Here is a 23062-nt window from a genome sequence, read left to right on the forward strand (position 1 = left end):
GTGAACTACTCCAATAGATTCTGATCCAGCAGGTCAGTTAAGCATATATTTTGATGTGAAGCTTGTGAGCATTCTCTCATGATTTAAACTGAACCTTCAAGTGCTTTTCTCTATAGATATTGGAATCAGGAAATTAAGTTCAGAAAGATCCGAACACATTTCACAGAGAATTTCTGTGAGAAGAATCACCCATTTAAAAGAGGCAATGATGAAGGGAAGATCTTCAACTGTGATTTCCTTGATTTGACAACAGTAGCAGCCCTCTCAGATCTGTGGTGATCTAAAGGTGATAATGAGGCAAGGGCAAGAGAGAAAAGTAGCATTTTGTTAGATCAAAAAATGTAGCAGCAAAAAAAGAGGCTTTTAGACAGACTCACAAAAATGTTGACAGAAGGGACCTCTAGAGGTTACTTAGTCCAGCCTTCTGCTTGGAACAGAAGTAGCACCAAAACCAGGCTAACCTAATCATCTTAAAAACCTCTGAAGACTGACATTTCCTCTGCTCTGCAGGTGTCTGTCCCAGTGCTGCACCATCATCCTCCTGGTCAAAAAGTTTTTCTCCAGAGTTCCTAAGGTCCAAACTTGGGGGCATTGCTTTTTGTGTTTTAGCATGTGTACTACCGGGTGCTTGATTTCATACTCTGAAAATGTCCTTTAACTACTTGTGGGTTGATATTAGATTCCTCCATTAGCCTTTTTGCCACATTAAGCAAGTCTGTCTCCTTTAGTTCTTCCTTGTAAGAGAGGTGCCCTCAATAGTCTGAGTAGTCCTTACTCCTGAGTAGTCCTTCAGATGTGAAATGTATTTCAAACCAAATATAATTGGGGAAAAAATTATTTCAGTGTACCTTGATTGTGTTAATTCTATTTTATCTTGCAGTGAGACACAACTTGCAGTGTCATTGTCATCCTATTTCAGATTGGAAAATATCCACTAGATCTTCTATGGAGCAGAACCAAATAATGCAAAGTCTCTATCTGCCCTGACACGTCCCCTGTAGATATTGCAATGGTTGAAAGATTTCCCTCTGCCTCCTTGATAAAGCTATCATCTAGACACAAAATTAGGATGGGCATTGGTTGTCCATACAACTAGTATCCATTCTATATTTACCTCCTTGTCCTGGGAAAAGCAAATACAATGCAATATTTGGAGCCATGCTGTCTCAGCATTCTTATGTTCACCTTCATTACCAAAGGAAATTTTCCTTGCAGACATATTTAGGAATATGGCAACAGCAGAAGTTTCTAGTACTAAAGGAGACATATAATTTCTGATCCTGGTATAATAGGGATAATATCACAAAGACAAAACCGAAAATAAGAAAAAATTAAAAGCTAGGAACATACTTTGTCTCTCTGTTTATGAAATCTAGAATATCTGGATTTATAAGACACTTACTGTTCTTAAGACAGTTCTTCAAATACCTATTCATGATCTAAGTCTTGCTTTCCTGTAATATATGAAGGTTCATCACAAAACACATTTGGAAATCTTTATCAGATCATTCAGAATTGTCTATCCTTTCTTCTACTGTAGCCCAGTTTGTGCCTGAGATGTTTTGGTTTTCTGAAATTCTTTTCCCAAAGAATTTTCTGTAAACAAAAGAAGTGTTTTTGTAACTGTACCTATGTTTACATTCTTTTCCCTAGGAGGGACTTCTTCTTAATATCCCTCTGATCTGACCAATGTGATTGAAGAAGTTCGTCTTCTTGTCACCAATCAAATTGGTCTGTGTAAAAAAGTATATAAGAAAAACACATTCCAAAAATAAAAAAGTCATTTTCAACCTTCTGAAGTCAGACTCTGTGTCGTTGTAGTGCACAACATCATTCTACCACTTATTCAATTGCATTTCCTAATAGCTTCTCAAAAGCCGAAAATTTCTGTCAGTCTTCACTTCTCATTAGAGTAGTGCACCAGAGATTACTGTTTATAACAGAATCAAAAAGAGCACATCAACATCTTTGATGTTTGTCAAGTATAAACAAAAAGGGAAAGAAATCTGAGTCATGCTTTTTTAATCTACTATGAAAAATAATATACAATTCTCAAGGTGTTTTTGCAGGCCACTTATGTAAAATATCTATTTTTCTTACAGGGGACTCTTTTGAATAAATTTGGATTACATTAAGGTATTTCCGATAGTAGAAGGTGAGGTCTTAAAGGGGTACAGTTACACTTGGTATATGTTCACCACTGCAGAGGAGAAAAGAATTAAAGTGTGCCAGGAATATTTCTGCACGGTAGTTTTTTATCCATCTGAAGTCCAAGGCTGCTGCGTTATAGGCTTCTCTCAAGCTACAGCTGCTCTCTACAGAGTCACTCTTACATCCTGAAATCAAAGATTAATTACTCCTGATCTATTTGTAGAATGTGGCTAGATGGGAAGGAACATTGACTGTAAAAGAATAATAAAGACACCCAGAAGTTTCCTAGTTTCATTCTGAAAAACATTTAAAATTATTCTTGCTTTGTCTCTCCCTTAGCCCTCATTCCTGAATGTAATTCTGTAAGATCATAGTTCTGTCCTTTCCTAGCAGTCACGATGTGTTTGGCACATTCACTGTCTCCTGCAGTAACCATTACCTCTGGAAGCCCAAGATGTCATTAGGCTTATGCATTTCCTTACTTTACAGCCAAACCTAAAGAAATTGTTCCATTCTTTGTGCCTTGGCATTAGATAGTCCCTGAACTAAAGCTTTTCCTGAATCACCGTTTTTTCCTCAAAGATACCTTTGAGCTTCCTGTTGTTTCCAGAGCTGCTCTAGAACTTCTACACAGTTTTCCCCATTCTACATTATCATTTTACATGGTACTAAAGAGGCCACCTCTGAAGAAGAACAGGAAAGGTCTCTTCATGGTTTTAGAGTTTTTTGCTTTAAGTCCTAAGACTGCAAGTAAAATCACTGGTTACTGGCAGCTGAAAGACCAGGAAAACCAGCTGGCATCATCAGCATCAAGAGGTTTCAAGTGGTGATCACTTAGCCTGTAAGCAAGGGCTATATCAAATTGAAATTCCTTCTGGTCATTAGACATTTGAAAAGTTGTTAATTTATGCACAAACTACTTCAGCAGAATTCCACAGTCCCTGAATACATAACCATTCAAACTTGCCTTGCAGAAGAAATGCTGCTGCAGCTATTGATCTCAAAATGCACACCGTGGTCTTTCCTTGTTTCTCTGGACCCTTTTCCATGAACTCCATTTTATAACATATTAAAACAGATTGCAATTTTGGTTACAGTCTAAATAAACTGGATCTGAAATTCAGTGGGGCCAAAGTCCAGGGTGATTTGATCTTGGGCTTCGTTCCATGTGCATCATGCTGATGAGCAAAGAAAATGTTATCAGTCAGCTAGTTACAACAAGTCCTTGGCCTGCAGATGGAACCAGAAGATGAGGAGGAGGAAAAAAGGATATATGGTGTGATAATTGGTAGGTGACAGCATGCTGTGTGTGCAGCCTGGGGAAACAGAGATCCATTCAATCCGCCTCATAACTGCTTCAGCAACTTCACTGGCCCACGCACTCTTCCGTCTGAAGCACTCGCCGTGTTTCATAGCCTCCAGTTATCAGCCTTGGCGCCAACACATGAATCATATCTTCTGTGAGTGTCCCCACTGCAGTAACTTATTATCATCCTCTGCAGTTAGATTGCACTTGCCAATCCCAGATCTCAAAACACTGCATTAATATGGACACGACCTGGGATTTAGTATCTTGCTTGTAGCCATGGGAAATCAGCTGTCATTAGGACAAGAGAGCACATCTCCTCACTCTCTTTAAGCTTTTTAATCCCTAGGTCACATCACCTGCCTTCATGCTGTGTGCTTAACCATCAGTGGGGGGAATACTTGTGACAGACAGAAGAGTTTTTCCACATTCTAAAAAGGCAGCAGAGAATTAATGACCACATTTATTTTTAGATTCATATAGAAGTCACATAGCAGCACTTCTCCAGTATGTAGTTAGCCAACTGATTTCTATTTTCTAGCCTACTAGATGCTTAGTACTCTACAATAGACTGTATTTCTGGATTTGGCCAAGCAGAGGGATATAAACATGAGAGCAGTGGTTTGCAACAACTGGTACGCATTGTCACTTTGGTATCCCAAGCCATCTGGGATGCCCCTCTCAATTCAGATCAGTCATAAAAGCTCTATTGCCTACAGCCCAGCAGCTTCCTTAGTCACTCTAAGAAGCCTGCTAAATGAGACAAACCTTAGAGCCCAGCTCTGGAATACAATAACCAGCAAACTCCCTTTTCCCCCTAAGGAAAAGAGAGGGGAGAGCATAGCAAGGCAGGCCATAGTCCCCACAGTACTTGAACGAAGTAAGGAGGAAAGATTTAGAAATGACCAGGTTCAATCTGAACTCAAGAACATCAAACACATTTATGATGACGAAGAAGCAGGTCTAGGGCCAAGCTAGGAAAACACTCCACAGCTAGAGAGTGATAATTACGTAGAATATAGATTGCCAATACCAGACACAGTCTTCCAATTAGTGGGTAGATCCACAACATTGAGGGAGATGCAAGGTCTAGCTGAAAAAACAGCCTATATATTATAATCCAAATTCATGCATCACTACATACACACGGAAGACTGATGTTCCTACCAGATAGGTTAAGATAGACATGAAGTCCAAGCCTGGGCTTAAATAGAGATCCTGGACCTATGGGCAGAGGGTGTGGATGGTGACCACATCAGGTGTATTAGGGCCATTAAAGCTATTAATGCACTTCAGGATCACAACACAGGTTTCTCCTGTCTTTGCAGTGTGCTTACATGGGATGATATCTCTGCTACTAGGAGGGAAAGGAGCTGTTAAACACACAGGAGAATAAAGGAAAACACAAACTGTTGAGATAACTTGCCCCAGTTATCTTGGTCAGTTTAAGCAGTTCAGTATAGAAGCTTTAGGAATTTAACATTCCCATAGTGTCTGGTTCCTTCTAGAAACGAGTGCTACCTTCCTACTGGATCTACTCTTAGTGTTTCTTTGAGGAACTATTTCTATAAATTTTCAGATCAAAGCATTGCAGCTAGTGTGGAACCACTTTCTGGAGGTGATTGTTTTGTTGTGTTGTGTTTTGTTTTTTTCTCTCAGATGGCTTGTTTGTTTCAATTTGGTTCTTTTTTCTTTCCTTGGTAAGCAGTTTACTTCCCCCAAATAGTGTCTGAGGGTTTCAGACCTGAACTTCAGACCAATACTTAAATGGGGGGAACCCCTCCACATATTCCTAGTCTTTAAAAAATCGTTTAAGTTAAGTTTATACTTTAAAAATTGCTTTAAGAAGGGCTGAAAATGTTTAAGTGAAAGCAAAACAGGGTCAAATTCAATGTTTCTATTTGCACTGAGTGTTTTTTTAACAAGAAAAATTTAGAAGTTAGCATTTAGTGTTGAACTTGGCTTGAATGTTTTCCTTTTACTCATAAACATTGTAATTATTTATATAGGTCACGTTATATAATTTTTTCCCAGAGGGGAAATCAAGTTTTTGTGGGAAGTGACTTAACAGGATGAAGTGTTCTGTGCTTCCCATGAGGTTAAAAGTTCAGTCAACTTCATCCCTTGTCATGTTTACTGTACACACCTTTTGACTTCCTGCTCAAACTGCAAAATGATGTGCATAAACAGCATCAAAACAGACAGGAATTGCTAAAAATATGGAGAGAAAAAGAGTTCTATTAAATGGTTGGTTGGAAAGACTTTTGACCCAGGGTCTCAGTTTGGACAGAAAGGCAGGAATGTAACACCCCTCTGCTGATGCTCCTTCTGCTTACCCACAGTATCAGGATGCTTGGTAAGTTTGCTGGCCAAGGAATCACCAGTTAGATGTTCTTCATTGTGCTGAAACCTAGCTGAAACAGATGATTAGTGGGGAGATAACTGCAGGAGGCTGTGTGTTCAGAACTGAGACAGTAGTTCAGATCCACTTCTATCCTTCCTTACAGGTGTGTAAGTTTGAGTTCATGTCACCTTAACCTCAAAGATTTACAATCACTTATAAGCTGCTGGTTTCACCAGCAGTTGAAGGTCCAAAACACCTTAGCCTTGCTGCAGTCTGCACATTGAGAAGTACAACCTCTGTAAAGAGCCAGAGAACCTCTACCAGTATTAGAGATATAACTTGATAGCCAACATTCAATATGATAGATCTTGGAAGAGGAGAAAACTGCCAATCTCAGATGCCTTTTGTCAGTACAACTCAGCAATACAAACTTGCAGGGTGATACAGCAGGGCACGTACACTTCTAGGGAAGTACTTAGCCCTTTTTGGCACCCGCAGAAGGAACTGCTAGGAGGATGGAGTCACGAGCAGCCCAGGGTCACGATATATCCATTACTCAGATGCAATTATCATCCAATTATCTATTTATATTTTATAGATACTATTTAATAGTTTCTATCTATTTTAACAAACGTTTGTGCTTTCCTCCTCTTCATAACTGACTGCAGAACTGCAGACTTGCCTCCCTCCTGGGGAGGGGTGAGGGTAAGCTTAGCAAACAGTACAATTAAACATGATGGGTGCTAAAATGTAATGTAATGTCAAATGTAATAAAGACATTCCCTTGTGCCCACCCTGCGAGTCTGTCAGCACAGGCGCGAGATGTTTTTCTCTCTCGCAGCGAGCAGTGGGTCGTTTCTCCCTCGGCTCCCCAGCTCTCACCGGGATGCCTCCCCAGGAGGGATGCCGGGCACAGCAGGTGGCTTAGCACGCCGCTGCCCTCGGGACCAGCGCACTTGGTATTTCTACCAGCGCAGAAGAAATCCCCCTAAATCAGGTTCAGCTCCTGATCTGATCCTCGTCGAGCCAAAGCATCTGTTGAGCGCACGCCAGCGGAGGAAGCCGCAGCTCGGGAGCGGGGCTGAGCGCGGCTCTCTGCGAGCGGCACATTGATCACACGGCCGCGCGGCCAATTAGCGGCAGCAGCCAGGGCCAGCCCTCGTGTCTGCGCGCTGGTGATCTATCGGCACTAATTACCGAGACACTTAATGCCTAGTTTGGATGGGAATTAATTCGAGGCCGGATAAATAATGCATTGGGGTTGATTCAGCCCCGCGTGAAGCGTCGCCCCCGAGCCAGGGCTGGAGCGGCGGCGGCGGCGGCGATGATGCGCGGGGCGGCGGCCGGGGCCGGGCGCTGAGGCTGCGGGCAGCGCCCAGCCGGGAGCATGCTGAGCCCTAAGATCAGGCAGGCCAGGAGAGGTGAGTGTGCGACCCGCGCGCCTCGCGGGGTGGGGACCATCGGCTGGCACGGGGAAACTTCGCGGCGGCGGCGGACAGCCTGTACCGCTGCCCGCGGAGTGTCCCCGGCTGCAGGGGCTGCTGCCCCGCTGGCCGAAGCCAGCCCTGGGCAGGGCAGTGGAGTGACTGTTCGGCGAGAATGAAGCCTAGGAGGAGGAGACCTGTGTTGGTGTTCACAGGCGTGGTCTGCAATGTCTGGGCTGAGCAGCAGGGATAAATTAAAAAAAAAAAAAAATTGTACTCTGTCCTGGGACTGGACATAGCCTTTTCACCCCTGTACTATTTGCTCATGCTATGTTTCTAGCGCTGAATTCATTATAATGGCTGCAGACAGGTGTGTCTAGTTTACCTGCAGCATCCTGGAGAAGCAGTTTGCTGTAGCCCATTATCCTTGCAGGGCTAGATGCAGGAGGTGGAGATACTCGTTCTGTGAGCTGTGGGCAAGACAAAAGGAAGAAAGGAAAACCTGCCCTGGGTTTGCAACAGATGCTTTGAGCAGTCATTCGGAGATGCGAGGTGTTTGTAAAGCAGAGCTGGGGCTGGGCACGGCGGTTGTCTTGATGTCAGGTCACCTGGAAGAGATGCTCTGGCAGGGGATGCAGTCTGTGATCTTCAGGGGCAGCACCGGTTACTTGTTTGACATGCCATTTGTAAATCGTCATTGCCATTCAAACTAATGACTGACAGTGTCAGAGGGAAATCTTCCTGCCCATTGGAAACAGATGAGATTAATATCATTTAGGAGCTAAAGCAAACAGAGTCAGAAGAGTATGTAAAGCTTAGGGTTTTCTTCAGCCATGCCAGTATTGTCAGATAGGAAGAGTATCACTGGTTCTAGCTGCTGTGATTCCAAGACAGATACTTTCAGCCAAATGTCACTGCATCATTTATTGAAAGCCGTATTACGTGATGAACAGTCCTTAAAATACCAACAGCCCATTAAATAGCTGTTAGCATCTTGGAAAGAAGCAGTTTCCTGCCATCTGGAGGTGTCAGGATCAGATACGTACTGCTGCACCCACAGTGAAGTAATAAGTACTTATATTTTAGTTACACAGTGTTGTAGAACTTCAGCAGGTCTTTTGTAGATACTGTCTCTTTGCCATCCCCCTTTAAGGGAGTCTTTTGATATAGGTGTTATCCAGCATTCCTGGTAGCTATTATAGCTCTGGTGATACAAGCTAGATGATGCTACTAAGGTTGTACAGGAAGGCTGTGTCATGCCTGCCATTCTTCCACTTTCTTCAAATCACCTGGAAGAGACTAATTTGTATTTAATATATATTGAAGTCTAGTTACGGGACAGACATTCTAGATCCCTAGGGGCTACTGATACTTAGGGGACAAACTATAGTGTACCTTCATGATTCAACTTCAATTTATAGCAGGAGGTGTCATTCTCCCTGGGTTTGTTGCATTTGGTTCATTAACTGTGCATAGGTAAGTTTATTTCTGAATAAATTTAGAACTCCTCAAAAGAGCTGGGATGCTGGATTTGGAAACCAGGATTTTTCTTTCTTTTGCAATGCTGGGGCAAAGCACTGTGGTAACCTCTTGCTAAGCTTACCAAGTAGGACCTAATCCTGCAAGGTTCTTCTATAGCTCTTGTTCACAGGACCTTAAACAGGCCATGCTGGAGATGCTGAATAATTCTTGAAGGTAAATGTCACACTTTGCAAGACTGAGCTGAATAGGAGATGGCAGTTCATGCTCCCTGGAGTCTCAGCTGGGATTACTAATGAAGATTCAGGTGGTAAAGAGTAGACTAGCAAAATACTCAGAAGGCTGTGAGAATGTTCTGCGTACAGTGAGCATCAACAAGGGTAGTTGATCTACTGCAAGAGCTGCTGCATGATTTTGGCTGACTTTCCAGAATTGTGACTGTTAGCTCTGCCTTTGAGGACTTAGTTGTGGAAGGGAGACAATGTGACTTCTCTGAGCGGACAGATTGAAGAGAGGGGACAAGGAGGGATCCTCAGGGTACAGCCTGTGGTTTTACTTGAGTGTGATGGAAGGCAGCAATGTGGCTGAACTTAGGGATGGATGTTCATGTATTTGCAGAGTTCTTGAGGTTCAAACCCCTATGTGTGTGTGGCTAACTAGCTCTTTCCTTCAGGCTCCCCATATTTAGGCAAACAGGAATGCTTCATCAACTTTTATTTCTAATTCTCTCCTGAGAATGTACCTTTAAACATTGAATTGTGACATCTGATGCTGTCATTTTTGTTTGACTTGTAGATTGTCCTTAGGAAAGCTCCTGGGTTTAAAGACATTCAGGCTTTTGAAAATGCATGGTCTGGACTTGATCCTGACATCCACGGTGTAGTTCCCAATGTCTGTGAAAGGGACAGTACAGAAAAAAGATGATTTGCCTTACCAAAATAACTATCAAGTATAAGGCAGTCCTTGCTGTTCCACCAGCAGCCTCACATCTGTATTTCTGAAGAATGCTTTCAGAGGTACGTTCTTTTTATAAGATCTATGAAGGTGTAGAATCTCACAGATGGAAAATCTTAATGTACATAAATGGGCCTTCTGGGAAATCATTTATTCTGGCTAGGTCTGAATGGATTTAGCATTATTTTTTCATCTACAGGGGTTCATGCACAGCAATTGGTGGAGTCCAGGATCCCAAAATAAGTGACTTCAATGGAAAATATCTATTTTCACATTCTAATGTGGTAGGGCATAAAAATATACCCTTACAGAGTGGAGGCAAGAGAACTTTTTATATAGATTGGAGGGAAGGCAGTTTTCAGACTACATCCTTCAGTCTCAAGGAATGCATTTTTGTTTCATTGTTTTTAAGAGATTAAAAAATAAAACAAAGCATTTGATTTTTGGCTTGAAAAGTCCCAAAAAGTTGCCAGCCCAGTTGCATTTAAATATGCTAGAAAATGGAAGCTGGACTGATTACAGGTTTATGCATTTGTATTTAAATGAGTAATTTGATTGGCCTCTATAGAAAGAGAGTTAGCCGGCTGCCATGATATATAATTTACAGTATCCTATCTTCAGCACGGTCTGTCTCAGTTGTAGTGGCACTGAGGATAACACATGCTTCTCCCCTCATTAGGACTTTGTACTTTTGGGTGACACTGACCTATTATTTCCGTTGTGTCATGCTCATATGTGTGCTACAGTATGTTGAAATTTTTCCATACAGTTCTAAAAATAAAACTTTTTTTCTGTTTTAATTAAAACTTAGAGTTGGGGAAAAGTGATGGGAGACATTTTGGTTAGTTAGGCTGATGCAAATGTACTGAGATCCTCCACATGCCTGTAGTAGACCAGAGTTATTTCCCTCATGCTGTGTGAAGAGCCATGCTTTCACCAGCCAGTGAAGGATGGCAAAGGGGAGCTCTCATGTATCTAGTGCCCCTCATCAAATGCCAGCTTAGCACGTACAGCCTCAGCTCTGCACAGGGCAGCGCTGGTGCCTCCACAGCCCCCCCTCAGCTGTGGTTTGAGGGGCTGGTGCTGTACACAGCCATCCCAGAGCACGTGGGAGGCCAGCGCCTTGGCACCTCCAGCCTACCAGTCAAATGGTAACACCCAGTTTCTCACTCCTGGAACCAAGGTAAACAGCCCTGAAGCTGTGAACTCCTCCAAACACTTCCTTCATCCCTCAGAGCCCACCAACATTGCTGGGAGCACACGAAGCCCGGGGGTGGGAGCAATCAGAGTGACTCTGCAGCTGGCAGAGTGGATCCACCCTTAATGAGGAGCCCACCTGTGAGGGGGCGGTTCACTACCCCACATCCTTACATGGGAGATTCTTTAAGGCAGGAGAGGCAAATTTGGGAGCTCTTCTCGAGAAAGGTATGTGGGTAAAAGGCAAGGATGAGGTGTTGGTAAGTATAATTTGGTTTATAGCTCAGTTTGGTGAAGGAAGACATCTCTGAGAGAGTGGGGAGCAGGAGGAGGTGGTAGTAGGGCTGCCTGCAGCATGAGCCCAGGTTTTGTCGTGTTGCTTTGGAGGAGCTTGAGATGAAACTGCTGAGTTAAACTAAAAACCCTAAGCCAGGACTACAGGGGCTGTGGAGAGAGGCATTGGGCTGGACTTGATGCAGTATTGGATTAACTGCCCTGAAGTCAGTGTGAAGAAATAGGACCAGACTAAGGGGTAAAGCAGGGGACAAGTAAACTACAAGGGCCCTTCTCACTGTGTGCAGCCCTAGGGAGGTGAATGAAGCATGCACTTGCTTTTGTTCCTTGGTACAAGGTCAGGCTCCCAGCACTGTGCTACTCTGGTGTAGGGGTGTGTGGCAATGAGCTACATTGTGAGTGTTATTAGCTCTGGGCTCTAATTTTTTTTGTCTCTGTTGTCCTGATACAGTGGCTATGGGCATATAGAGACAGGGTCAAGAAAGTGATATTTGTGAGATTCCTTCAGAGACAGGTTCAGGTTCTCACTCTTACTTCATGGCATGTCCTATGAAGAAGGACATGAGTTGCTCAAAGGTGTAATCCTCTCATTTCTGCAGAGATACCCCTCCCCAACTGGATTCATGGTGTGTTCTGGAGTAATTGCTGGTCTTGGCAATAGCAGCTTTCTGTCCCTGCCTGAAGGCTCAGGCAGCCAGTCATTCTTCTTAGAAAAAGCCCTGAAAAGTTTGCAGGCAGGCACCAGCTTATTGAGCACAGGCAATCTGAATTTGAAGTAATGAACCATAGCCTCACTTCCTGGGGAGGGAAAGGGGCTTTGAGAAAGAGCAGTAATTCAACTGTAAGGGCAGCTGGACTGCTGTGGAGAGCACTTGTGGGGAGGGAATTAAATATTAAAAAATCACAAAGCCATAGGCTCTCTAATTACTAATAGAACATCACTGAGGGAGTACAGGGTGAAACTGGCAGTCTGTGTGTAAATAGCACAGTGGAAGGGCTACAAATGTTAGCACCTCTCACCTACACTTTTACTACCTGTATCAATGCATTACTCTTCATTGTAAGATTACTGCCAGAATGATATTTTTTTTCCTTGCTGGCTTTCCCCTTACATTTATTGTAAATGATAGGCAAGCACAGCAGCATAAACTGCTTGTGTTCTTCAGCTTCCTGCAGTATGGGCAGGGGTAGTTTGATGCAAGGATAAGGGTTCTCTGGTGGGAAAGGGAAACTCCTTCATGAGGCTGCAGTGTGAGCTATCTGATGAGCTGGAAGAGGAAAGGATCTGTGCCTAGACTCTGCCCAGGCCTGCACATATTTAGGTATTTAAAACTAACATGGAGGAGAGAAGCTCCTGCTGACAGTCTTTCTAACATGTATTCCTTCCACAGAGCTTTTCTGTGTGCCCAACGAGCTGTTAATTAGTCATTATGAAGATCTCCTCTGAAGAGAGGAGATACTAGTTTTTTTGCTGTGGTTGAAAAAAGCTGCTTGTAATATTCTTCCTCTTAAAAGCAGGTGTTAAGAATTTCTGTGCTTCACTAAGATTGGCATCATGGGAACTGGTATTGATGTTAAAATAAGTCTGTGGTATAAGAAATAAATGACAAAGAAGCTGCATTTGTTGTTTATAAAGTGAGAACTGATTCTGTTGCATGGGAAAGGATTGGGTTGCTCATGATCTCTTTGGAAGAACTGTAGGCACAGGGTTAATACTCCTTTGCAAATGTCCAGTTTAGGAAGAGCCACCTTTGCTTTATTAACCAGTGATGTCACAAATACTTATGGCTCAATAATCTGAGTACTGAGATTCTGAGAATTAATTAATGTAGGAGTGAGAATTCCTATATTTCTTCTGCCTTTGTCCCCCAGATCAACCCTGGCAATGCAGCAAGTCACTTAGTCAGCTGCTGCACACAGTAGGAAGCAGAATTTGTTTGCACATTAAAACCAGATACAACAGTGTTGAAATAGGCACACTGAGCTTTGGTTCAGTGTTATGCCCTGAAAAGTAGGGTAGGAATGAATACCCTCCTGATCTTTGGATGACTGGAAGAAGAGAAATACAGTGTTGTGGCTGAATTCAGGCCGGTTCTGGTTTCACTTCATTTTACAGCCGGTTGCTGTCAAAAGGCCTTGAGAGAGTTTTCTCTACTTTTTTTCAGTCCAGTATAATTTTGGAAAGTGATAGCCCATGCAGCAGGGTGGACGAATGTCTTTGGTGCTCATAGCATCAATTTCAGGAACCACTGATGCTGGCAGTTACTGTGTGAAGAATATGGTCCATGTGCTTTGCATGGCACAGTGTTTAACAAAAGCACATGGGTGAAGGGGGTGCCTCTGAGGAGCTTGAGATTTTACACTGCAGTGGCCTATGCTGCATCTGTAGTGCTGTAGAGCTACAATTTTGATCAGGACTCCACAGTATTTGGTGCTGTACAAGCTCAGGCCACAATCCCAGCTCCAAACTGAATGTTACTGTGGTCAGCATTTTTTTGTTTGTTCCTTAATCTACTATGACTGGAAAGATCATTAAAAATTAATAGCCATAGTCATTGGGAGGATTACAGGGGGCTGTTGCTGATTGCAGAGGGAGTTCAACATATTCATTTGGCCTTCCTTCTCTGACCTGATTTGACTCACTAAAATACCAGGAAGAAAAAAAATCTTAAAACTTTCTACCATTCCAGTGAAGAACTTTTCTTATAAAGCAGTCTCACCTTGTCAGCGTAGAAATGTATGGCTGGGTGTATTGGCAGATGGAAAGAGCAGAGTGGAAATAGGAAGAATTTTTTTTTCTTCTGCCAGTGGTGAAATGTAGCTCAGTGTGGTTGTCCATGGGATTACAAGGGCTTTGCCAGCAACAAAGATGCCTTCAGCAGTGTGGGGTATGCAGTTCTCTTGTCGGGTATGCAGTTCTCTTGTCAGGTATGCAGAGACCAGATAAAGATGCACGGCTTTCTAGAGATTGTGCCAGGGTTCAGTGGGAGTGGAGAGCTGTTGCTTAGGTTTGCTAGATAATGTTGTAGTCCATAGTGTCTAACAGGTGCATGTGCTTTAAAGCAACACATCAAATAGCTGTGACTTAAGTGCTGATCTGTCCTCTGAATAGTCTGTAGTGGATCCAGATGGGAGATTTCAGAGGATAGTGCAGATAAAGGGACTTTGAAATATGGTCTTTTGCTGGGAGCAGTTCCTGTACTTGTTCTTATACTATCAATATGGTCTGTAACTCTGGTTTCGTTATAATAAAGGACATGGATTATTTCACTTGACTAGATTGTAAATTGGTAGGTCAATCTGTTGTAGCAGAAAGAATTAAGTCATTATCCTTCCATCTTGGCACTTATCCACAACCTAATGCTAATGGTTTGAAAAGACTGGCATGGCTTTGTGGATTTACAGGGCAGTTTCAAGAACAGCTGGTGGCAGGTTGCCTGCAGTATTTAAATATTGTTCATTGACCGGTGTCAAAATCACCACACATTCCTACAACCTGAAGCAGTAATTCAAATTCTTTTGCAAATGCAAGGTTAAACTCATTTAAATAATTCTTCTGTGGAGTTGAGACCTGCTGGCTTTCTTGCTGATAGTGACAGCAAGTTAAGTTCAGGACTACTTTGTACAATAGCTGAATGGTCTCCAGTCTGAAATAAAAACCAACAAAGCAGTGGCCCTTTACCTATATGATAGCAATGGATTGCCAAAATCCCTCACTTTTTCAGAAATCCAACATACCATCAATTTGTAACAACAGTTTGAAGACGAATGTCAATCATTCTTCAGGAGAAAAGGATTAAATTATCCCACTGGCTATATGTTTTGGGTTAGGGTTTTTAGTATTGTGTGGGGTGGATTGAATTGATTATCAAATATACTTGGGTTTTCCTTGATGTGTGGAAAGGTCCTGCATTAATGTAAGTCAGTTTGTGCTACTGTTTGTGTGTTCTCTGATGAGATAAAGGCAAGATATTACCAGGCTATTGGTTAGTATATCTCACAGAAGCCTTGAACTTTGTGTCATTGGAAAAGAGAAGCGTGATTGAAGCTGATTCTATTCTTTCTTCAGTCTTATCCTGCTGCTGCCATGTTTAGATAAACTACCTGCACAGATTTTAAAGTAACTCTGATCAGTAAAGTGGCTTTTATGGTCACATCACCCATGTCACTAGAGTATAAAATTATTTTCTGATTTAGAATGTGCCTTACACAGAGCTGACTATGCTGTTTGTAAGGTGGTGAAAGGTCATGGCTGTTGAACACCACAAAAAAGTCCAATGGTAATTTCTTCATGTCAGCCAGGAAGCAACTTCCCTCAAATTAATGTGTTTCTGACTGTGTTGCATAAATTCTGTACTAGTGGAACAGCTATAGTTTTTCTACATATTCTACAGATGAAATAGTGTGAGCTTGTTGAATTTTGATGGAAAACCTGAGCCAGCTCTGATGACCCTAAAAAAGGCTGTAGGCAACTTTCAATGTGTGTTGCTGCGCCTGAGCTTATGGCACAGTTGGGCAACACAGCTTTCAGTACCAGATGCAGTGGTGTATTCCAGCTGTGTTGTTTGGGTGTGCCTCACCTGTGTACTGGCAGGAAATCTTGTCTCTCTTTCTGCCAGGTTCTGTCACCTTTAAAACATGCTGATATGAAGAATTTCCTGTCAGTCTAGTGTTATTCTTCAGAAGTTGGTGCAGCAGTTTGCCAGTGAAAAAGCACTGACTTGTCTGGCAGTGTAAAAGGGATAGCAGGGAAAAACCTTTATAAAATAGAAACATCTTGGAAGCAGAACCCTCAGCTTCTGGACTTTGAGAGGAGAAGAAAATGTGTGTTCTAGAGACAGGGTGCTCCTTCGTGAAGAAGTCTAGTTTCCCAAGCCACTTGTGCTCCTTTTTGGGCATTTTCTTTCCTTGTCAGAGTCCTTCAGGTTGGCTCAGATTCTTTGGCCATGGCTGAAATATGATTTTTTGGTCATTTCCTTGCTATTCAGATCTCCCTTCATCCCTCCCCTTGGTATTTTTCTGCTCAAAAGGCTGTCTGTTTGTGGGGGATTTTTTTTTGTTTGTTTGTTTGGATGTGGTTTTTGTTTTTAAACGGAGTGTCTTTACCTACTGCTAAATAATACATAACAGAAGTTTCTGCTCTTCAGTTAAGGACTGAAAGGTATTTCAGACTGTAAATATAGCCAATTTCTAACAGCAGTCATCCCTAGTCTGAGAGTGCAATTACACAGGTTTATACTCTAGTAAATTTACTAGTTCATTTTGGATTTTAGACTTATGAACTGGTCTTTGGGAATGCTGTTTTTCTTGCAGGAACTTAATAACAAGTAAATAGTTATACAAGCAGATCCTTCCTTCAGACTTTGAGGGTTTTTTTTGTTGTTGTCGTTGGTTTTGTTTTTTTGTTTGTGGAGTTTTTTTGTTTTGTTTTGGGGTTTTTTTGTTGTTTTTTTTTTTTTTTTTTGTCGTTGTTGTTTGGTTGTTTTTTGTTTGTTTGTTTGGTTTTTTTTAATGCTGGTTTGGTACTTTGGTTTCCCAACCACTGCAGAAAATATAAGTTAGTAGACAAACACAGGTGAACCTGTCTCCCCACTTTTTCTTTGGTTGAACACTAAGGTTACAGAACTGCTTCCAGTGTAATGTATTTATAGGGTTTCTTGGGGAAAAAAGGGGTTTCCAGACCCATTTGTTTTTCCTTTCTTGTTTTCACTTTCATTGAAAGAAAAACAAATCAAGGGAAGGAAGTAAACATAGCACATCACTTTGCTCTATAAAATGTTCTGAGCAGAGAGGTGCAGCTTTATCAAGCAGAAGTAATGAAGCAGAAGCTGGCTCTTATAGCAGTGTTTCTGAATGTGGCAATTGTCATCCAGATCACAAAATGTGAACAGCCGTGTGTCTGTATAGCACCTTTTTGTTTCTGTAGAGATTGCTACTGTCTTGAGGGAACTAAAAGCCATTTCCAGTTCCTTGTAACTGATATCATTCTAGTTGCCTAAAAATATCTTGTCACCACCTGCTTCAAATATTCTTCCTTTAATTCTTTGCTTATTATGTTTCAAGATGCTTAATTCTCGGATTGTACTGAGGTAGTACCTTGGTTTTGTTTGTGCTTACTGACTCTGGTATCTTAGCAATCAAATTCAAAGACAAATATGGTTCTGTGATGGACACAGAAAAATCTAAACCAAGTATTTCATTGCCTACAATTCAGTGAAAGGAAATTTAGTATCTCTTTATAGGCATATTACCTGCATTTCCAGTGAATTCTTTTTATAAGGCCAAATTTGAATGAAATAAACCAACTGAGAATATTGTTTATAGTATGGAAAGCCACTTCCTTTTGTGGGTAGAACTTTAAACAAAGACTATATTAGAAATAATATGTAGTGTCACTGTGTCATCAGACTGAAGGAACACCAGAGCAAAGTGCCCCGTGTTTGTTGGCCAAAATCAATTATAATGGCTATATTGATTTTAGCTGACTGCCTATGAAATTTCAAAAGACTACATCTTTAATTGATATTGAATTGCATTGACTTGATTGATTTCCATGTCTGGTTTAAGTAAGTACTTACTGAGTGCTCAACTCTCCAGCAGTGTTTGGAGCTTGGAGTGGGAGAAGGAGAGCAGAAGAGATTGTATAATATTGCCAGGCAGGATTGAACTCAGAAAGGGGGTATGGTATGGATAGGGAAGGGAAGATGTTGTCGCTACAGAATGTGCATATTCAGAGTAGAAAATAGATGTGATGAGTAAACAGGAATGTGGATATTTCTTGGGGGCAGGTCTGAGTTGCAGAGGAACTCTTGTAGTGGTGTATGGTCCTCAGGATAGGGATTGCTGCCTCTCTAAGGAGTGGCAGTGTGGCTCCATCCAATTCTACCCTTAGGATAATCTCTGATTTTACTGTTAGAGACCTGACAACCAAGTATGGGCTTTTGGAGGGGAGTTTATTTAGTGTAGTCACAGGCGTTTGCACAGTGAGTGTTGAGCAGCAATTCACTGCCTTGGCTCATATTCTTCCTCCCATCTTCATCTGGATATGAAGAACACTGGACGTGCCAGTGTCACTTCCAGTCACAGGAGTAATTTCGAGGTCTGTAATTCTGATTCTTGCCTTACATAATAATTTACCACCCCTAAATGGCTTGACTCGTTAGTGCCACCTGTGGGTCTCTCCGGTCTGTTGGTACCTTGCTGTGCTGCAATTGCCTTGTTTCCTTGCTTCTCAGGGGGTGTGGTGTGGGTGTGTAGTTGGCATTTCAGTACTGCCGTGCTGTGCAAATGAATCCTAAAACTTTCCCAAGGAGAGTTCGAGTCCTTTCTACACCGATTTCTGTTTAGAACTTAGGTGCATGACTAAATTAATAATCAACTAATGACAATGTGAAGAGTGAAACTAACCTGTGTGGTGTTATTGAAAATACATTAGTGGATCAGAACTCCAGATCATGTAAAGTATTTGCTGAGTTGTAAGTCTGATTTATTGATTTGTTTTCTTCCTTATGTTCTGCTGATTCCATAATTCTGTTAAATAGATAAGCACAAATAATATATTTCTACCATTAAGAATCAGGGGCTTGATGTACTGCATCAGATTATCAAAGCAGATATTTTGATCCCAGTAGTCTGAGATAGCTGCTGCTTTAAAGGCAGGCTGTGCTCATCCATAAAAGTTTTCTTCTGACCTCTATGCAATTATTGTATTCTGTGAAGCATGCAATATAAGCATCAATGCTGTTAATAGCCATAAATAATTCCTCTTTCTAAAAATTTCTATCTGATCCATGTTGTTGACTTGCAGATGAAGTTGCTAAGTATCTCCCTAATGAAATTAACTATTACAGTCACGACCAGAAACTGAGGAAATAGAAAGCTAAGACAGCATGAAGAATTAACAATCATAGCAATTGAGTGAGACATGGTGCTGCATAAAATAAAATCAGAAAAAGATCTGCATTCTCCAGAGACTGATCATGAAATCTTTAACTCTTGACTAAAATAAATAATTACTAGGTGAGCTGTACAAATAGTATCAAAGGGGGAACTGAGGGAACATACAAGGTTACATATTTGGTGACATTTCAAAGCAAGATGTTTGGTGTCTTTTGTGAGGTCTGTGTCAATATAGATGGTAGGTTTCCAGTTCAGTAAAACTAACTTCTTTTTAGAGGAAGGGGTAAAGTAGCAGAGGGTGTATATAACTACATGCAAGTCAGGAAAACTCAGGGCTGATGGGATTTTCGTGCTTAAATTGGAGAGTGCTAAGGTACTTAAATATGGAGATGGTTTAGGTGCTTACTGAAAGATGGATTTTGGTATCACTAGACTAATTGGTTACTTTAATAGCCAAGGTGTTGCCTAAAAACCATTTTAGTGCCTTTGATAAAGGCAAATTTTTTGGATGTTTATTTTTGTAATGACATAATTTGTAACACGAATGGGGATTGGACTTTGGACAGCCTAAACCAGATTATAGTCTGGTCATAGTTGTAATGTTGTGGCCTGGGATGAGGCAGAGAAATTTTATTCAACTCAATTCCTGTGGGCCTCTGCAAGAGACACTTGAATGTGAACAGTGAGTTTTCTTACTGCCCGTGTGTGAAATGGGGTCCTCCACGTGCTGGTGGTGATGGGGAGGGCGCCAGGTGTTCTGGTACCTCTGTAACCATCTGCCAGAGGATGCTATGCTGCCAGAAGCGCTGATAATAAAGCCTGAGGGTTTTGGCTGCAGGGGGGAAAGTAGTTCTTGATATTTATTTTGATTATGAAGGAAAATTCCTGTCTGAGAGAGCTCAGACTACAGTGAGTGAGCTTAGAGAATGTGCCTGGATACATCAAAGCCTGATTTTAAGTGAACTCTGTATTAAGTTTTTTTTTGGTTTGTTTTTTTTTTTGTTTTGTTTTGTTTTGTTTTTTTTACTATTGTTCTGGCATGGGAAAATAATCAAAACAAAGGAGTACTGGGCTACTTACGAGAATCCAAAAGTTGCTGGTAAATTTTACTAATGTAGGGCTAATGTTATATATTAGCTCAAATTAAATTCAGCATAAATTTTAGGCATAAATTAAAAGAAGAGTAATTCTGAAAAAGCTGTGATGCTGCAGCAGCACTTCTAATAACATTTCAGCTTTTCAATTAATTTTGAAGTGAAACTAAAAACAAAATAAAAAAATAATTTCTCACAGCATGAAATAGTCTTAATTTGAAAACTAATTTCTCTTGATTGAACCACAAGATAAAACCTGTTATTCACAGTTTTGTTGAGAGCAGTAGGATTTACCTCAGCAGTTTAGAGAAATAAAACCCAAATTCCATACTGCATGTCAGACGGGCCTTTCATTGAGTCTGAAATGTAACAAAGTGATGCATGCCATCTTCTGTCTGTAAAACTGGAAGGTTGTTGGGGTCAGAATGAGAGCATACCAGATGTTTATAGGAGAGGTGAGTGGATCCTTAAGACAGAGTCGAAGGAGAAAGCATATGAAACCATAAAAGCAGAGATTGTGTCACTAAGACTTTTTGGTAATGGTAGGATGTGATACCATTCAGATCTGCCTTCTGCTGATGGAAGTGTTTAGTGTATAGATGTGCTGGTTTATATCTCCTTATGAAGCACAACATGATGACCTGATGGCCAAGTCATGAGGAAGGTCAAAGCAGATTTTGTCACACACACAAATGTGGTTTCCCTCACTGGATTACAGTGAAGAGGCTCTTTAAAAATCTGGCCTAAGTCCCTATTCTGCCTCTTTTTATTTTGCAGTTTGCTTGATGGAAGTGAAGAAATAGGATCAATTTTAATGTTGCAAATGTGATAGATTTTAATTTTCTTTCTTATTTCTTTTTTTATTCCCCAAACACCATGACATCCACGTTATTTTTCTTTCTTTGGCAAATGCTGGCAGTTTCTTCACTGTGTGGTGAGGCACCGGGAGCAGAAACGAATCACGTGGTAACATCAAGGCCATGTTTAGTTCTCTGAACCCAAAAGAGGCAGAATTAGACTGTACTCTGAGAGGCAGAGGATTGCCTTGCCCTTTCTTGTGATGGTTTGAATTGGAGTGTATCAGGGATACCTGGATAAGAAGCTTGGCTGCTTTTAACTGTATCAGTTAATGTTGCAGCTCAAGTGTGATTGTTAATCACATTTTGTGATTGCACATTAAGATGTGCAGTGTGCAATGTGAAACATCAGGGATGCAGCTTTACTGGTACTGGCCTGTAAACTCATGCCTTGTTTCAAGTGGGCAGTTATCATTTGTGCTTTAAGTTAGCTAAATGTAGAAAATGGGAAGGAGTTGGTTCATATTAGCACTAATGAAGGAAAAATAGCATGAAATATTAAATAACTATTATTATAAGATACTTCATAAACCCAAGGGAAGTAGAGGTGGAAAAGACCTATGAGGTCACCTAACCTATCAATTCTGGAGGACTGGCTTGCTGTCTGCAGTATAAAATCATTGTCTGCTACTCCAGACTATTTCTAAATGCCCCAAGCTTTAGTACTCTTAATGTAAGAGAGGAGGAAAGAAAAAGTCATAGACTTCTTTTCTATTTCTTAAATGTTTCCTCAGTTCTGTTCTGTTTCCAAAACCCTTCCTCAGGTTTACGTGTTGCTTTTTTCCTCTATTTGGTCTTTTTATTTTTTAATTTTGTTTTTCTGCTTCAGTGTTGCAATGCCCTGAAGAGTGAGATGACTTTAATAATTCTGGATAGCTGTGTTATCTCTGTCTTTTGTGTGGATCATAGTCACTAGTTTGAATGACAATCCTCTTTTTCAATCTTCCTCAGTTTTTAATTTTTTTCTCTCTCCTATGGCAGCTGGATTGCCTGGCTAATCATCCCAAACTGGTAGTGTGTGGAGTGAGAATGCTTTTTTATACTCTCTCCTTCTCTTTGTGCCCCCTCACCACACATTTGCACATCCTCATTGAACAAATATCCTGTTAGGAGTGAGCAGTATCATTATTCCCATGTAGAACTGGAAGGCAGTGATAATTTGCCACGAAGAATAGCCCTATGAGCAGTGAAGCCTCAGTGGAGGTATTCTGTCTCTTTAGACACTCTGGAGTGAGCAGCACCAAAAACGTGATGTTTGTCCTGTCATGAACTTGAATGTACACCCTGAAAAACAAGTACCTGCTCAAAAAGGAAACATGTCCGTCCATATCTGAGAAGAAAGTGTGGAACAGTTATTTAGCCTCTCTGAGTGTTCTTACTACTATTTCTTTGTTTCACTTACTTTGTAATTGCCTTTTCAGCCCGGTCAAGGAGTTTGGTGATGGGTGAACAGATTGGGCCTCCCTCCAGACCAGCTTCTCCAAATCCTCAAGAACGTGTGCTGAAGTGTGGCTGGCTAAAGAAACAAAGGAGCATTATGAAGAATTGGCAGCAGCGGTGGTTTGTGCTGCGTGGGGATCAGCTCTTCTATTATAAGGATGAAGAGGAAACTAAACCTCAGGTATGACTAGAGAACTGTAGGAGTTAATGGTTGTTACTTCTATGTAATGACAATCATAGTATGGTTGATGGCTCATTTCGGTTGTTTTCTTTCCTCACCAAAACCGAACACGGTTAAGGAGGTTCAAAGGCACAAGATGTTGCAGGGAGGCGTTTTTACTCCCAGACAAGTGGTAGAGCTTGGGGAGAGGTTAAAAGGTGTTTACTTACCCACTAGGGCATGCTGACCTCCAAATCTTAGTGTGGTCAGCTATGAGAACTGGAGTTTGACAAGAAGAGCTATGGAGTTACAGATTACTGAGGCAGGAGTGATTAACCTTGCTTGCTCAGCTGGGACTTGTTATCTCCCAACTAATCCATTGTTAGCTGTGAGGTGAACCAGCTGCTTAGAGCTGGCTTGTGTGTTTGTGGGGTGTAGATTTTGTTACATGCTGAGAACGGGC

General features: G+C 41.4%; 1 protein-coding gene across 5 annotated transcripts in view; it reads left to right on the forward strand.

The window, feature by feature from the left end:
* Positions 1-7048: 7048 nt before the first annotated feature.
* The window catches only part of ARHGAP22 (Rho GTPase activating protein 22), a 133275-nt gene continuing 117261 nt past the window's right edge, over positions 7049-23062 (forward strand). For 4 of the 5 annotated variants that reach the window (XR_010722283.1, XM_066191272.1, XM_066191273.1 and 1 more), the window contains exons 1-2: positions 7049-7222; positions 22421-22620. Coding sequence is in view for 4 of the 5 variants with exons in the window: in XM_066191272.1 (XP_066047369.1) it covers positions 7189-7222; positions 22421-22620 (234 nt within the window). In the remaining variant the exon portion in view is untranslated. Of the gene's footprint in view, positions 7223-11078; positions 11116-22420; positions 22621-23062 lie in introns of those variants that run through there. The other variant, XM_066191274.1, reaches the window with a different exon arrangement.

Source organism: Chamaea fasciata, unplaced genomic scaffold (genome assembly GCF_029207755.1).
Source record: "Chamaea fasciata isolate MVZ Bird 193981 ecotype frontalis unplaced genomic scaffold, bChaFas1.0.hap1 SCAF_9, whole genome shotgun sequence".
NCBI lineage: Eukaryota > Metazoa > Chordata > Aves > Passeriformes > Sylviidae > Chamaea > Chamaea fasciata.